This window comes from Rhinoderma darwinii, chromosome 2 (genome assembly GCF_050947455.1).
Source record: "Rhinoderma darwinii isolate aRhiDar2 chromosome 2, aRhiDar2.hap1, whole genome shotgun sequence".
Taxonomy (NCBI): Eukaryota; Metazoa; Chordata; class Amphibia; order Anura; family Rhinodermatidae; genus Rhinoderma; species Rhinoderma darwinii.
Window position 1 is genome coordinate 293142496 of NC_134688.1, and position 18317 is coordinate 293160812.

At 43.1% G+C, this 18317-nt stretch overlaps 1 protein-coding gene across 1 annotated transcript in view; it reads right to left on the bottom strand.

Annotated features, from left to right (window-relative positions):
* Positions 1-1152: 1152 nt before the first annotated feature.
* Positions 1153-18317, bottom strand: part of CNKSR1 (connector enhancer of kinase suppressor of Ras 1) — a 98681-nt gene continuing 81516 nt past the window's right edge. Inside the window, exons 17-21 of the mRNA XM_075853459.1 lie at positions 15086-15159; positions 10670-10725; positions 4928-5117; positions 3258-3436; positions 1153-2418 (exon numbers count right to left, since the gene is read on the bottom strand). Coding sequence (XP_075709574.1) covers positions 2203-2418; positions 3258-3436; positions 4928-5117; positions 10670-10725; positions 15086-15159 — 715 coding nt within the window. The 3' untranslated portion in view covers positions 1153-2202. The remainder of the gene's footprint in view (positions 2419-3257; positions 3437-4927; positions 5118-10669; positions 10726-15085; positions 15160-18317) is intronic.

Below are 18317 nucleotides of genomic sequence, written 5' to 3' on the forward strand. Positions count from 1 at the left end.
AGTACTCTTTGAGTCTCTTACGAGTGTGTATATAATACGGATACTCACACGGATTTACTTTAAATTTCAGAAACTAGACCGGGAGACTGCACAGCCCCATGAGATATCACGTTTGACACACCCTTCTGCTTTAGAATGAACAGACATTGACTGGTCTCGATAACAAATAGTTAACGTTGGAGAAAGAAACTTCACACATTTACTACATATGTGGATTCTGACGAAATTTAACATTTTCATTTTTCGTTGGAGATATTCATTAAGTGTGGGAAAGGAACATTCATCCAGAAACCAGGAAACGATGACTTGATTTTGACACACTCAGAACACACCCGCAATCGCGGTGAATCACAACAAAATCGCCACTTTTTAGCACATTTACGAAAAACGTACCCTTAGGCCACTTTCCCAGTTGTATTTTGGTTAGTATTTATGAGTAGATTATAGACACAGGTGCACATGTTTCCACTGTACTTTTTCTCAATCTTCCGCTTCAAGTTTTTTTTCCCCTTACAAATACACCTGTGTGAAAACGGTCAGGGTATATTCAGACAGCAGATTTGATGCGAAATTTGTGTGACTGTCCTATTCATGCAACCCTTGCACATTCTGTAGAAAATAATCCATTGAAAATCCATTCAATACATTTGAATGACAGAAATGTCTGCAACCAGTCTGCTTAGTGTGAATATACCCTAAAGCCTTGTCCACCCAGTGCAGATATGCTGTAGATTTTGCATGCATTTTTTTAAACCAAAACGAGAATTGCACCCAGGAAAGCAGACCCATAAGATTCCGTTCCTGGTTTTGGCTTTAACAATACTTGCAAAAATCTGCCGCATCTCTGCACTGTGTGAACAAGGCCTTAGAGATTCTATTACATGGCTCGATAAGTGGCGCTTGTTTTCACGACCCATAACAAGCTGATTGGCGCTCATTTGCTCCTTTCACAAGGGGCAATGCTTGGTTATGTATGGGGACGAGCGCTTGTTACTAGGATTGTTTGTACCCACACATTTCCATTATGTCGACAAGGATCTTTCTTGCTGCATAAACGAGTAGATCAGCCGATGAACGAGTGTTTGTATTCTGTGCATGCATGAGTGTATGTGGATGTTAAACACATACCAATATCTAATAAAGGACACCCAATAATGCATAAAACAGGAATATATTTCAAATACCTATAAATACATGTTCAAAGGTTCTTTGAAACTTTTCTTTGCCCTATTAACTATGGCTAAGGAAATGTTAAGCAAAAAAAAAAAAGGAGGATGTTAAGATCAAGATTACAAAAACAATGTGGCAGATTTATTCATATAAATGAGCCAGAATTCTGTCAAACTAGGACAGAATTCTGGTGCATTTGCCGTGAAACACGTTTATAGAGAGTGTTTTAGACACTTTTGTGGCTCAGGTAAAAAAAAAAAAAAAAGTGAATGGATCAGACAATTCGGGTGCAAATAAAGTCTAACGTAAGCCAACTAAGAAGTGGCAGAAAGTTACACAGAAGTGTCTAAATATGCACCAAAATGATCTTTCAGCATGAGCAACTGTGATACATTTGGCGCATCCAGTCTAATTCTAAGATGTCTAAATTTAAGGCACTTCGTAAATTTGCCCCACTGACTTAACATTTGCTTGATAACAGAAAATACAGCAGCTTGATATAATTTCAAACTAATGTTAAAAATAAATTTGCATTTGATCTATAAATTTTGTGCCAGCAGCAGGTCTTCAGCATCGAAACGCCTGTAGTCAGGTGTATTCCAGTTATGCCCATTCATTGAACATTGGAAACGTTTATTACCGCTTGGAAAAGTCAGTAGCAAAATCTTTAGCTCAGACCGATGAAACCAAAACACTGTATGTCCAATACATCAACTCAAAGTGCACACAAAGTTTGTGCACCATTGGCCGGACTGATGTTTAGTATTTTCAAAGCAAGGCCATTGCGGACTTCCCTGTTGCAATAGTTGAATTATAATAATATCATTGATCTATCAGACAAAATGGACTAAGCAAGTATCTGTTGCACTGCTAGATTAAGAAATGTGAAATAATGCAACTAAAAGTAATTCACTTGTCATAATGGCGAATTCCATTAAACCTAGTATTAACTGCCAAGTACTGTAGCAATTGAAATCACAAAAGGAACGCCATCAGAGAGTGTTTAGTGTTATTCACCATCATAGATCGTATTTAGTCACTTTCTTCACTCTCCCTGCTGTCCTGATTCGTTTTATAGGTCTTCTTTTCTGGATATGTATTACCAGAATTCGCTCTCTGTGCCTGAGGACTATTTCCAAGGTTGCCATAGAGATACTCATGCTCAGACTTCCATTTCTGAAAGGCAGCAGAGTTTAGGTCTGGATTCTCCAGGATTTGGTTCAGCGATTGCAGCTCCAAAAGCTTTGCCTGTGGTAAGCAGAACACGGATTAAATTGTAATAGTAATTTATAACTTTAGGTTACGTCCACATACAGAATAAACTCTGCAGAACATTAGTCCGGATTCTCAGTGCGGAAATTCTGCAGTGCGTTACAGTAGCATCAAAGTGCTACAGTTTAAAAAAAAAAAACTTGCAGAAATCGACCTGCAATGTGGATTCTCAATCTGCAGCATGTACATTTTTATTTGCAAAAACGCTGCGGAATTTCCTGCATTGAAAATCCATATGCAATTTTCGCAGCGTTTACGCTGTGTGAAATAGAAAAATAAATCATATATACATTTGGCCAATTGATTTTTATTGCATGCGCAAAGCATGTGTATTTCATAGGGGAAGATGACTGCCAGTCCCAAATAATTATACGTGGATATACAGGTGCCTGTTTGGCGTCTCGTGCTGATCAGGCACTCGAGCAAAGTAATTATTTAGTCCAAACTAGGCCGGAAGGGAGTGTGTACAGAAAATTTTATGTGATTTTGATATACCTTGTATAGTTTTTACAAAAGCTGTGCCCAGTTATTTTAACAGGTAATTCTTGCAGTAACTGTTGCAAAATTTCTATCACTTAAACACCCATTACCTGTGGGGCTATATAACCAGCTATATCTTGAAAATCGGTTCTTGCCAAAATAAACACTTTTCACAGTGAATGTTAATACTTCTGCTAAAAACATTATGGCCAGGAACACACAGGCCAGATTGGTGCAGTTTGAGACGTTCTTTTAGACAAAGCCAGGAAAATTATAAAGGAAAGACTTGCACTGTGTCAGTGTTGCCTATCAGTTTGTGTGCACTCCCCACTCACTTTCAGCGTGCTTTGCAGAACACGTAAAGCATGTGCTTTGTTGTTTATGTCTGGATTTTTGTTGCGGCGTACAAAGGATTTCCTATATTCATCCCGTGTCATTGCAGTCTTCTTCCCAATAAGAGAAACACCTCCTTGTTTCAGGCAAGTCATCATTATATGAAGATCATCATCAACTACTGTAAGAAGAGTAAAAAGTTTGGTCACATAAGCCTGAAACTATGTAAAAGCGTTTACAGAAGAAATATAGATTTATATATATCCTTATGTTCCGAAAGACATCTAAATGTAGAAGTGAAGGGTGTAACCTGAACAGTGACATACCAGTGTCCACCCACGACAACTTTTTATCTTTTATCTAAATTGGTCCAAAATTCTGTGTGCATTAATTTCTTCGACCACTAATAGGATATACAGAGCGAATTTTCAAATGATAAAATTCTGGCTTCCTGCAGACACCACAAGAGGGAGCTTTGAAGCTTACTGCATACTGTGTTATTATTGACAGGTGTATATATAAGTTGTATACAGTAATGTCTTAAGCTACCCCTCGAAATGGCTGCAGGTAACCAGAATTTTAAAGTTTAACTTCATGACAATACAGGGAACTTGGCGTTCTGTATCCAATAAATGGGGCTCTGACCCATCTAAAGATATTTAGAGGAACAGCACAGCATGTTGGACCTAAAACTACAAGGTATTAAAACATGAACATTCACATGGGAGAAAGAAAAGAATGACCATCTCTAGAATTCTCTCACAGTGGAAACAGAGACTAAAATGTACCATCTGAACAATGCCCAAATATTATGTAAATGCAAACCTGATTAAAAAAAAACCCACACAAAATGCATTACAGTACTTCCAAAAGCATTAACTAGTTCACTTGCTTTAACGAATGAGCAGTTTAATTTTTTTTTATGACTACAGCAGAAAAGTATATAAAGAATCTAAAAACTAGCGAATTTCCTAAAAATTGGTTTCGAAGCCAATTTGAAATAAATTCCAAATAGTGTCCTCCGATTGCCCTGTCTGACGTCTTCTAGGGGCTGCAGCGGTCACATGGGACAAAATGACATCTCAGGAGGCTGGCAGAGACACGTCGCTATGGGAGACCAGGTGGCGAGTATGTATTTATTTTTTTTTAAATCTCTTCTCTAATAGCAAACAAAGATCTCTAGGTCAATAAATGTTGGAGTGTATCAACAATGCTTTTGAGGGCCCGTTTCCTCTTGCAAAATCAATCTATCATTATCTTGAAACACCTAAGGTGGTCATACACCGCTTGATTTGAGCGATATGAAGTGCTTATGACAGTATGCATAATTTTCTACAGAAACTTTTACAGACATATATAAAAGTCTATGTATTAACAGATTCTCTTAGAAAGGGGAGAAACGTCCCTATTATGGCCTTGCGGGTGTCCAGCCAAATTCTCTACCAACAGCTGTATTGTTGAAATATTCACCCATATATGTCCCATGTTATTTAGCACAGGAGGAATCAAACCCATGCACACCATGAATGACTACTGCAGAATTGAGCCTTAGGAGTCGCACATGAATGTACTTAACTCATCCAAATCAACTTATCTGATTTTGTGCCATTTTGGTTGCAGGATTATTTTTCAATCGTAAAAACTAAAAATAAAACAAAAACCAAGACTTTACTGGATTTTGGCAAATGTCCACCTTCCGCCACTTCTTCACATGCAATTGTTGCCATAACTTCAGATGTATTTTTGATAGGCGACTGTTCCAATTGTTGAGCATTGCTGGATTTTGGAAAGTATCCACCTTCAGCTCCCTCCTCAAGAGCAGACATATTCTTGGTAGGCGACTGCATCAAGTGCTTCTTTACCTAAATGTGGTTGGGAAAGGGAAAATGTACTTAAAGAGGCTCTGTCACCAGATTATAAATGCCCTATCTAGTACATAGTCTGATCGGTGCTGTAATGTAGATAACAGCAGTGGTTTTTATTTTGAAAAACGATCATTTTTGAGCAAGTTATGAGCAATTTTAAATGTATGCTAATTCGTTTCTTAAAGACCAACTGGGCGTTGTACAGAGAAGTGTATGACGCTGACCAATCAGTGACCAATCAGCCTCATACACTTCTCATTGTTACAGCCCAGCATGATCCACAGCAGTGTGATTGTGCAGTGAAAGAAGCTGGGCTGAAACAATGAGAAGTGTATGAGGCTGATTGGTCACTGATTGGTCAGCGTCATACACTCCTCTGTACAACACCCAGTTGGTAAAAAGTAAAAACACGCCCAGTTGGTCTTTAAAAAACGAATTAGCATAAATCTAAAATTGCTCATAACTTGCTCAAAAAAGATCGATTACTTACCGTTAATCTGTTTTTCAAGAACCTATGACAGCACCCCTGGAGAGACGTTCCATCTGCTGGACAGGAAACCGGAGGATATAAAATGGACACACCTCTCCCCACACACAGTCTTTAGGAAGAACTCAGGATGAGAAGTAGTTTAGTTTATATGTGTGCTTTTTTTTTTTTTTTTTAGTGAAAGTCCCTCACGCCTTAATAATGTACAATATTTACAGGGATGCTCAAATTAAAGGTAGCGATCCAGTTTATGATGGTCATCTACTACAGACATGGGAGGGTAACAGCGAGGTGCTGTCATAGGTACTTGAAAAACAGATTACCGGTAAGTAATCAATCTTTTACCTATTCACCTATGACAGCACCCCTGGAGATGTTAAATAGAAATCAATATTATTAGGGTGGGACCACAGCTTGCAGTACCTTCCTACCGAAGGCCAAGTCAGAGGCTGTATGTAGTTGTAATCTGTAGTGTTTAAAGAAGGTGTGAGGAGAACTCCATGTGGCAGCCTTACATATTTGGTCTAGGGATGCATCTGCTCTTTCTGCCCATGAAGTGGATACGGCCCTAGTGGAGTGTGCCCCGAAGAATTCTGGGGGTTTAAGTTTTTGATTTATGTAGGCTAGCCGTATGACCTGCTTGATCCACCTTGCTATGGTAGCTTTGCTGGCTGCTGAACCCTTGTTGTGACCCTGAAACTGGATAAACAAGTTTTGTGATGATCTCAGATCTTGGGTAACCTTTAGGTACTGGACTAGACATCTTCTTACATCTAGGCAGTTAAACGGTTGTTCCCTCTGATTCTTTGGGGAGTCACAAAAGGAGGGAAGGAAGATGTCTTGGTTTAGGTGAAAGGGTGAAACCACTTTAGGAAGGAATTCTGGTAGGGTTTTTAAGATGACTATCATCTAGCAGTAGGGTATGTGGAGGAAAGGCAGAGAGGGCCTGGATCTCGCTCACTCTACGGGCTGATGTAATGGCTAATAAAAAGGTCATTTTGATTGTTAGGATCTTCAAGGAAATAGAGTCTATGCGTTCAAAGGGTGGTTTTATCAAAGCCTGGAGAACGAGGTTTAAGTTCCAGGGAGGAACTGGGGACCTGATCTGTGGTTTAAGTCTGCAGGCAGCAGTTAGGAATCTCTTGATCCAGGGGTGTTCCGCGAATTTAAAATTGAAAAAGGAACTTAAAGCAGAAATCTGAACCTTTAATGTAGTAGGCCCTGTCTTCTCTGACCTTTTTTAAAACTCTTGGGGGGGGAAGGCGTAGCCTCTATCTAGACTCCAGCACTGGGAGAGTGCGTCTATTGCTGTTGGGTGGTCTGAGGGATTTAGGGAGAAGAACCTCTGGGTTTTTCTGTTTCTTTTGGATGCGAACAGATCTATTGAGGATGATCTCCTGAAATACTGCGGTGTTCAAGCACCATTCTGATTGGTGAAGCCTTTCCCGGCTTAGGAAATCTGCCACCAGGTTGTCCTTCCCTCTGAGATGAACGGCTGATAGAGTCAGCAGGTTGTGTTCTGCCAGAGAAAATATCTGTGTGGCTAGGCCCATCAGCGAGGCCGATCTCGTACCCCCTTGCCGGTTTATATAGGATATTGTAGTTGTGTTGTCCGAATAGATCTTTAGATGCTGACCTGAAATTGCCTGTATGGATCCCCTCAGGGCCTGAAGAACTGCTGCTAGTTCCCTGAAGTTGGAGGATCTGAGAGCGGTCTGCTGGTCCCACTGACCCTGAAGAAAAGATGAGTCGTAATGGGCTCCCCCACCCTCAGGAACTCGCATCTGTGGTCATATTGAGAGTAGGGGTTAACCTCCATGGAATACCCCTTGTGAGATTTTCCCTGCTTAGCCACCATCTGAGGGACAGTCTTGGTGTGGAAGAGATGTGAAAGGGTTGGTCCAAGGAGAAACTGCTCCTGTCCCATTGGTCTAGGATGTCCCACTGCAGTGGTCTGGACTTGAAGTGAGCCCATAGTACGGCTGGGATGCATGATGTCATGAGTCCTAAGACGGACATAGCTTCCCTGAAAGATGTCGTATGGCTCAGGTAGATCTCGGATATCCTGTCCATCAGGGGCACGATTTTTTCTTCTGGGAGGAAGGTCATCTGTTTGGAGGAATCCAGCAGGGTTCCTAAGAATATACATCTTTTCGATGGATTTAGAGTCTATTTTTTTAAATTTATGTTCCATCCTAATTTTGTCAGTATGTCCCGGACTATCTGTATGTGTAGGGTCAGAGTTGGAACCATTTCTGCTACCACCAGGAAGTCGTCTAGATATGGAATCAGGAGAATGTCGTTCATCCTGATGTATGAGGTCATTTCCGCTATCAGCTTGGAAAATACCCTTGGGGCTTGAGAGATGCCGAAGGGGAGGGCTCTGTATTGTAGGTGGCATACGGACCCATTGAGTGTTACTGCTACCCTTAGATACTTTTGATGACGATGACATATGGGTACGTGATAATAGGCATCCTCTAGGTCTATTGAGGTCATCACGCAGTCTCTGGAGAGGAGGTTTATAGTGGACGTGATACTCTCCATGCGGAATTTTTTGTAGGTCAGATAGCAGTTCAGTTTTTTTAGGTTTATAATGACCCTGAGTTTTCCTCCTGGTTTGTTCACTAGGAAGAGGGGGGAATAAAAGCCCCGACCTATCTCTGTCTGGAACCTGGATTAGGACCTCTTTTTTTTTTTTATAAGTGACAGAACTTCTATTTCTAGGTTCTTTTGTTGGACTGGGTTCCTTAGGTCCCTCGTGGGAAGGAATCTGTCTGGGGGGAGGGTTGTGAACTCTAGTATGTACCCTGTTTTTAAGATTCCCAGAATCCAAGGATTTGCTGAAATCTTCTGCCAATCTTTGAGAAACAGGGAAAGGCGACTCCCCACTGCCCCCTTGGCGTCATTGTTGGTCCCTATTTTTAGGGTCCTTCTGGGGCCTGAAAGGAAAGGACTTGTTTTTTCTAGGAAATCTCGAGGGTCTAAAGTCCTGTGCCCTAGGGTTAGCGTACCCCCCTCTTTTGTTACTTGGCCCTCTGGGACGAAAGGACTCTCTTGTTGGCCTGGTTTGTGCCGGGAACCCCTTTTTACTGTCTGATGCCTTTTCCAGCAGGTCATCAAGTGGGGGCCCGAAAAGGTAATCTCCTGAACAAGGGATAGCGCACAGCTTCCCTTTGGATCCGGTGTCCCCCTTCCAGGTCTTTAGCCAGATAGCTCGTCTAGCTGAATTCGCCAGGGCCGCTGATCTGACGGAAAGGCGTACCGCGTCTACTGAGGCGTCTGCCAAGAAGTCTGCTGCTTTAGAAAGTGTTGGGAAGGAGGCTAAGATTTGATCCCGAGGGGTCTTGTCTTTCAGATGTACCTACAGTTGTGCGAACCACACTTTCAGGGATCTGGCCACGCAGGTGGCTGCAATGGCTGGTTTGAAACCCCCTGTAGAGGCTTTGCAGGTTCTCTTAAGGTAGAATTCAGCCTATCCATAGGGTCAGACAAGGCGCCTAGATCTTCAAAGGGAAAGGAGTGTTTCTTTGAGATCTTGGCTACTGGAGCGTCGAGCCTGGGGATGCTATCGCAGTCCCTGCATGCGTCCTCCTCAAAGGGATACTTCCTTTAGAGAAGCTTGGGAATGCTTGTCTTTTTATCGGGCACTTTCCATTCCTTTTTAATAAGGTTAGGTATGTTCCTATGGATGGGGAAGGTTCTATTCTTTTTAGGTCCTAGCCCTTGAAACATAGCGTCCTGGATGGACCGTGGTTCTTTGGGGTCGTCTATATTCATAGTCGCCCTGACTGTTTTTAGGAGTAGGTCAACGCCCTCCGTTGGGAACAGATTTCTCTCTCCCTCCTCCTCACCCGAGTCGTCGTAGGAGCTGTACTCCCCTTCTTCGCCTAGCTGGGGGTCCCCTTCGGCTGAGGAATCCATCCTGCTAGAAGAGGCGGCCGGAGGATCTCTTCTCTTTCTAAGGGACCTTAGTGAGCTCCTCACTTCAGCCCTTACAATATCCTTAATGCTTGTGGCTAAATTTGTGGACTCTTCTGATATAATATTATCTAGACATTTCTGACAGAGTCTTTTGTTATAGGAAGATGCGAGTTTCTTTTTACATATCGCACATTCCTTGTTATGGGCCTTATCCTGCTTTTTCCTAGGACAATCCCTGGCCTAAACATATGCACAAGAGAAAGGGGAACAGTATTAGGTAAGGGAGAGGTTTTTCTCTTACCCCACTCCTGGCGTCCTCAAGTACCGGACTGGAGGACTTGGCATCCGAGCGTTCAGTGCGTCCTGGTGTTTCTCCTGGAGACTCCATGGCAGAAGACGACTGGAGAACGAGCTCCTGTTGTTTCTAGCCTAAAATAGGCCAAGGATCGGCTGGGAGGCCCTCGTTCCGGATGCTGGAGCACCTCCTCCCCACGTGGGCCACCGGAACACCGCCCCCTGGAGTGTTGGACGTGCCCGGAAATGACACGTCGTGGCGACCGGACATGCCAGTGAGAGCGCCGGAAAGCCGCCAACGCTGGGTCTGGTCCGGCCCCTTCCAAGCCGAACGAGCCCCGGGGATCCGCTCCCCGCCAGAAGGCCCGCCCTGTGGACCTTAAACCACCATCCTGCTTTGCAGCAGGAGGGGGACGATGGACCGCGAGAGGAGGGAGTACCTATTCCAGGCTAAGGTTGCTCCCAAGAGGAAGACTTATACCTTTCCAGATCACCCCTAGTGGAATAAGGTAAGCCTTGCTAGGGGGTCTGCAATCCCGGGAGAAGTGTCTTTTCCTCAGGAGAATCTTCCATCCGGAGGACAGGAAACCTGACACGGTGTGTGGAGAGGTGTGTCCATTTTATATCCTCAGGTTTCCTGTCCAGCAGATGGGACATCTCTCCAGGGGTGCGGTCATAGGTGAATAGGTAAATGATAGTTTTTCAAAATAAAAACCACTGCTGTAATCTACATTACAGCGCCAATCAGACTATGTAGGAGATAGGGCACTTAGAATCTGGTGTCAGAGCCTCTTTAATTGTGACCAAAAATGTCTGTAAAAAAGTAATGAGGGGAAAGTCTTACCACATCACGTGACTTAACTTGATCATCATCTTCAGCTTCTGTCTCACTGTAATAGTCTAAAGGAAATAAATTAGTTAGGTCACTTCATGCTATTACAGAATTTAATTGAAGGCATTATTTTGCGGTATTACGAATATCATTACTGTTATAGATCAAAATGTCTAAAAATGGGATTTGCTTGTTCCTCAAATCTGTATGCAGTCAATTTTTCTATTTAACATGTTAGTTCAGTATAGGCTAGATATCCTAACTACACTGCTCCAAAAAATTAAGGGAACACTTAGGTCTCATGCACACGACCGTGCATTTGCATCCGCAATTTTTCCTTTTTTTGGGGATTAATTGCGGATCCGTTCATTTTTATGACCCCATGCACATGACCGTGGTTTTCATGGATCCATGCTGGGGCCGCAAATCCGGACTGCAAAAACTCAGGACAAGTCATTTTAGGTCCAGATTTGCGGGTTCACACAGCTAGTAAAGTAATTTTTTTGTTGTGCATCTGTGAATCCTGATGACACAGATGCATAAAAAAAAGGTTTTTTTGCAGTCAAATGGACCACAACGAACCCATGGTTTTGAAGCCCAAAAAAAAAACTACTTTGAACTGATTTTTTTTTAATTATTGTTGTTTATTTGCTTCCTAAATGCAAAATTAAAGTGTAGCTAAATGTATGACAAACTTCTGACATGTCATAGTGACATGTCAGTGCTCGGACCCCCACCAATCGCTAGAACGAAGCAGCTGAAGCGTTCGTGTGAGCTCTCAGCCGCTTCGTTCATGTTCGACTTTTTCCGGAAAGCCGATGTATCTGAGTATGGGCTCATAGACTTTCTATTGAGTCCGTACACTATACATTTAGTTCCGGAAAAAGCCGGACACAAAGCGGCTGAGCGCTCACACAAGCGCTTCAGTTGCTTTTTTCGAGCGATTGGTGGGGGTCCCACCAATCCAAACTTCTGATGTGTCACTATGACACGTCAGAAGTTTGTTAAACGTTTAGCTACACTTTAAAGAGGCTCTGTCACCAGATTTTCAAACCCCTATCTCGTATTGCAGCAGATCGGCGCTGCAATGTAGATTACAGTAACTGTTTTTTTTTTTTCAAAAACGAGCAATTTTGGCCAAGTTATGAGCATTTTTATATTTATGCAAATGAGCCTTTCTTAAGTACATCTGGGCGTGTTTAAAGTTAAGTACAAGTGGGCGTGTATTGTGTGTACACATCTGGGCGTTTTTACTTGTTTTACTAGCTGGGCGTTGATTGGAAGTGTATGATGCTGACGAATCAGCATCATCCACTTCTCTTCGTTAACACCCAGCTTCTGGCAGTGCACAGACACACAGCGTGTTCTCCAGAGATCACGCTGTGACGTCACTTCCTGCCCCAGGTCCTGCATCGTGTCTGACGAGCGAGGACACATCGGCACCAGGCGACAGAGGCTACATCGACTTACCTGCAAACGCCGATGCTGCTGCAGAATCAACTGTAGCCTCTGTCGCCTGGTGCCGATGTGTCCTCGCTCGTCCGACACGATGCAGGTCCTGGGGCAGGAAGTGACGTCACAGCGTGATCTCTCGAGAACACGCTGTGTGTCTGTGCACTGCCAGAAGCTGAGTGTTAACGAAGAGAAGTGGATGATGCCAATTCGTCAGCATCATACACTTCCATTCACAACGCCCAACTAGTAAAACAAGTAAAAACGCCCAGATGTACACACACAATACACACCCAGTTGTATTTAAAGGCTCATTTGCATAAATATAAAAATGCTCATAACTTGGCCAAAAATGCTCGTTTTTGAAAAAAAAAAAAACGTTACTGTAATCTACATTCAGCGCCGATCTGCTGCAATAGGAGATAGGGGTTTGAAAAACTGGTGACAGAGCCTCTTTAAGGCCCCATGCACAGTACCGTGCCCGCAATCACGGCCCGCGATTGCGGGCACGGCCGGCCACCGACTGACCGCCGCATTTTCGGCCCGTGCTCCCATACAAAGTATGGGAGCACGGCCCGCAAAATGCAAAAGAACGGACATGTTCCATAATTCCCGGAACAATTCCACGGCACGGACACCCTTCCGTAGTGCTATGGAAAGGTGTCCGCGTTCAATGAAAGCGAATGGGTCAGTTTTTGCAGACCGCAATTGCGGTCCGCAAAAACTGAGGTTTTTTTACTGTCGTGTACATGGGGCCTAAGCAACTTTCTAAAATAGTCTTCATTAAAAATTTCCTAGCATTTGGCTACTGTAGAGTCTGCTACTCCTGTAGAGAGATGGTCTCCTACAAATTCCAACTCAAACCAGTCAGTTCACTGCTCCTGATGGCTGTCAAAACTGCTCCCCCACCTGCCGGTGTTAGAGATAGTAGCAGGGAGGGGGTGGGGTAGGTTGTACACAGCAGGTTAGTGTATAGAGAAAGCCTGTGTGCTCTCCTCTCTATATACACTATGACACGAACAGCTTGTGTGATCTTTCCTTTCTGAACACTTGGAAGCCTTCCAACTCTTCACACATTGATCTGCCGTGTACAACCCCTCCCTGCTGCTATCTCTAACTGCTCTCCCTCCTCCCTGGGTTAAAGAGACTCTGTCACCACATAAGTGCCCTATCTCCTATTTAAGGAGATCGGCGCTGTAATGTAGGTGACAGTAATGCTTTTTATTTAGAAAATCGATCTATTTTAAACCACTTTATAAGCGATTTTTAGCTTTATGCTAACGAGTTTCTTAATGCCCAAGTGGGCGTGTTTTACTTTAGACCAAGTGGGCGTTGTACAGAGGAGTGTATGACACTGACCAATCAGCGTCATGCACTTCTCGCCATTCATTTACACTGCACTAGCGATATAGTTATATCGCTATGTGCAGCTTCATACACACACTATAACATTACTGTAGTGTCCTGATAATGAATATACATCACTACCAGTCTGGACATGATGTTTATTCAGAATCCTGACACTTCTGAATCTTTTCTGTGAAATTCCAGCAAGGCAAGCGTAATCTCGTTTGAGATGACAGGTTACATCGTAATCTCGCGAGATTACGCTTGCCTTGCTGGAATCTCACAGAAAAGAATCAGAAGTGTCAGGATTCTGAATAAACAACACGTCCAGGCTGGTAGTGATGTATATTCATTATCAGGACACTGCAGTAATGTTAGGGTTTGTCTATGTAGCGGCACATAACCGTATAACTATATCGTTAGTGCAGTGTAAATGAATGGAGAGAAGTGTATGACGCGGATTGGTCAGCTCTTTAAGTCAGCCATCAGGAGCAGTGAACCGACGGATTTGAGATAGAATTTACAGAAGACCAGCTGTCTACAGAAGTTACAGAGTCCCTACAACAACCAAATAGTAGGACATTTTTAATGACGAATTAGAAAGTTGCTTACTTTTGCATTTTGGAAGCAAATGAACAAGAAACCTTTACTTCAAAAAGTGTACATACCTGTGATTTAAATTTTTTACTTGGATTTTCGGGGCGATTTGGAATCCAGCCCGCAATTGGTTGACGATTTTGGTTTCCATTGATCGTTGATCGGAGATTGTTCTCAACAGATTCCACAATTTATATCAGTAAAGATTAACTGGAATACTTTTTTTAATCGAGATCCGATGTGTGATTTAAGTGTTTTTCTTTATTTTTTTGGAGCAGTGTACATTCTGAAAAACAGCCACTTTGATATGACCTTTATAGGAGAATTCTTCTCAACACTTAAAGGGTTATTCCGGTTACAACAAGTTATCCCCTATCCGTAGGGTAAGGTGTAACTTGCTGATCGGTGGATATGTCCCCTTTACAGAACTCCTTGTGTCTCTCCCATGGCTGTTTTTTTTTTTCCTTGCTGCGGCTCATTACTAGACATTTGATTCAACACGGAGTCAACGTGGAGCAAACTTTGTATATTTACAACTTCATGCATATGTTGTAATTACAAACTTCAACCCCTCTACTTCCTCAGACTGTTCCACACAGGCTTTCCACAGGGCGGGACACACTTCTATTACAGTTACCGATAATGATTAGACAGGATCCTGTCACACAGTTATAATGAAGATCAGTCTCCCTGGCTCTATACTAATAAGCTTTACTTAGGAGAACATTGAGTGAAATCACACTGTCCTCCCCAGGCAAAACCAGCAGACATGGCACTGGTTCAATCTGCTCATGTGATAATGTGCTGAGGTATCATGGGATTGATAGCAAAGCACAAAGAAAATAAAGCAGAATGAAAAAATAAATAAAACATAAGTGTCTGATCTGAACCAAAGCGGATTGCATGAAAGTGAAATATACTGTACATTAAAAAATTCCAGATTTATCGGACAATCAAGTGAAGGGGGCGGGGGTGCAATAATGAAAAGTTGTATTTCCACTAGACGCCGCCTTTAAATATGGACATAATTACCTTCCTCTCGTGAATGACTGACATTTGGTGGAGCTTTATATTTTTGAAGTGTTTTTAAGAGAAAAGTCACCCACCTGCAGAACAAAAGAGATAGTCAACGGTAAATCAATGGCAAAAATGTAACTGCAGACCAAGATATTTCGACCAGACATTTTGCAGCATTTTCACAACCTAAATTGGCATGCTGCAAAATGAAATTCCGTAGTGTTTTTTTCTGCAGCCCGTGGATGAGATTTGTTTAAATCTCATCCACTTAACGTAAACACTGCGGAATTTGATGCACAAAGAATCCGATCAGAATTTCCACAGTATTTACGCTGCATGTGGCCTTACCCTTAGGCCGGATTCACACAAGCGTGTGCGTTTTGCGCACGCAAAAAATGCTGCGTTTTACGTGCGCAAAAGGCACTTAACCGCTCCGTGTGTCAGCCCTGTATGATGCGCGGCTGCGTGATTTTCGCGCAGCCGCCATCATTAGGACACTCCGTTTGGATGTATGTAAACAGAAAAGCACGTGGTGCTTTTCTGTTTACATTCACAGTTTGACAGCTGTTGCGCGAATCACGCTCGTCCCACGAAAGTGCTTCCGTGTGGCATGCGTGATGCGCGAAAAACACCAAAATATAGGACCTGTCGTGAGTTTTACGCAGCGGACTCACGCTGCGCAAAAATCCCTGACAGTCTGCACTGCCCCATAGACTAATATAGGTCCGTACGACACGAGTGAAAATCACGCACGTTGCACGGACGTATAACACGCTCGTGTAAATGAGCCCTTACTATGATTTTAGCATTCACCTTTGTAAGCCATCAAACAGTTTACATATAGAATTTAACATATAACATTGGGTACCGCTGTAAATACAGGGTGATTCAAGAAGGATGGTGCAAAATTATAGCCAAGAGAACATAACACAAATTTATTAACATGAAGACACTAACTATCCAAAGTTTTATCTTTACACTACAAATGATCAAAGTGATTTCCATTGGTGACATGGCAGATTAATTTTTTGGGGGGCAATGGAAAAAATTGCAATTTTGCCATTGTTTTTTTACGGTGTTCACCTGGCGGTTTAAATGACATTAACTTTATTAATGGAGTCATTACGGTCGCGGCGATACCATATATGTGTTCTTTTATTTATTTTTTACACTTTTACTAAATAAAACCACTTTTTATGGGAAAAAAATGGATTTCTTTTTTTACTGTAATTTTTATTAATAATCTTTATTTCACATTTATTACTTATTTCCTTAGTCCCACTAGGGGACTTTACTGTGCGATCTTCAGATCGCTGCTATAATGCTTTGGTATACTTCGTATACCAGAGCATTATTGCCTGTCAGTGTAAATCTGACAGGCAATCTATTAGGACGTGCCTCCGGCGCTTCCTAATAGGCATAGGTCCAGGGCAGACCTGGGGGCTTTTATCAAGCCCCCGGCTGCCATGATACCCCATCGGAGACCCGCGATTGCATTTGCGGGCCGCCGATGGGTGACAGAGGGAGCTCACTCCCTTTGTAAACAAGTTAAATGCTGCGGTCGCTACTGACGGCGGCATTTAACAGGTTAAACGGCCACGATCGAAGTAAACTTCGATCGCGGGTGTTGGAGCAGGAGCCCAGCTGTCATCAGACAGTAGAGCCCCGGCTCCAGCCTGCACGGGACACCCGTGCAGGACTTAGACTAGGCTCACGTGAATAAGGGCGTCAGCCTAGCCTAAGGCCCCTTCGTGACCAACGTGAAAAGGCGTATTGGTGGTCACTAAGGGGTTAAAAGGCAGTAGTCCAGTTCTGTCATAAGCCATTCCTTTAACATGTCCAGGTAGGAGTGGCCAGTGACTGTATCCTCAGCAAAAAAGAAGGGACTGTAGACTTCGCACCTGCTCACTGAACAGAACATGTTTACTTTTGGTGAGTCCCTCATGTGTTTGATACGGGCACATGGCTTTTCTGAGACCCAAATTCTAATGTTGTGCCTATGGGCGGCCCAGACTTTTCCCATAACAAACACCCAGTGGATTGGAAGTGCATCACCCAATGTGAAATGCAGCTTCTATGCGGAGCACATTTAGCAAATTTATTCTGAAAGTTTCGCTGTACTGTCACAACAGACCCCGTTCTTGCAAATTCCAACACGCAAAAAGCTTTTTCTTGCTTTGATGTCGCCATCTTATGTCACACTACGTAAGCACAGTTCAAATTTGGCTCTTGAAAATTAAAGCTGTTCTGCGATTGGTCGCTATGGATAACTAAGCCAGTTTTGCTTTGATTTTCAATCACTGGCTATTTACCACTGATGTTACTTTAACTACAGGCCTTTACTTTTGTACCATCCACTTTGAATCACCCTTTATATATTATATTACTTATCTTGAACAGCCTCTATCATAGTCCAGTGCTGCATTTACAATTCTGAATGTCTGTCTTTTGTGACTTGGATTCTGTGGTGTAGACTTTATTAACAGGGAACGGTCATCGGATGTGTCCTAAACATGCCACTAAATTATAGGCGCTCTGCTTGGCTCTTAAGCTTGTTGTCCATTTCCAGTTACAACCAATATAATTATGAATGCAGCTGTGGACTAAAATGCAGTTATTTACAAAGCTACTCAATTTGTGGTTTGTGATTATATAAAATTTTAACCCCTAGGCGCAGCAGGACGCAACTGTACGTCCCTGCTGCCAGTGTCTTAGCGCACAAGGACGTACAGTTACTGAGTGGGTCCCGGTGCACACTGTCGGTGGCAGTGTGCACCGGGAACGGCAGGGACAGTTGTCCCCAACAGCTGACACTCCCCAGTCACTGGCATTGGACCCGTAAAAGCAGTCCAATGTCGGCGATCGATGTAATCGGTGGATCTGCACAGATCCACCGATTACATCATTTCTGCACATAAAGTATAAAAAACTGTTTCGGGACATGTAATAAGTCCCGAAACGGTTAGTATAGAGACTCACCCGCCCTACCCAAAGCCTCATGTCACCGGCAATGGACCAATAGCAGTGGCCATTGCCGGCGATTGCATTGATAGGTGGGTCTGAACAGACCCACCTATCAGAGCATTCTCAGCCGGGGGTGGATGAAGGGGCGGGTAAAACCCCCTCCCCTGACAACTAGCACTCCCTAGTTACCGGCATTGGACCCTTAAAAGCGGTCTAATGTCGGCGATCGATGTAATCGGTGGATCTGTATAGATCCACTGATTACATCATTTCTGCACAAAGT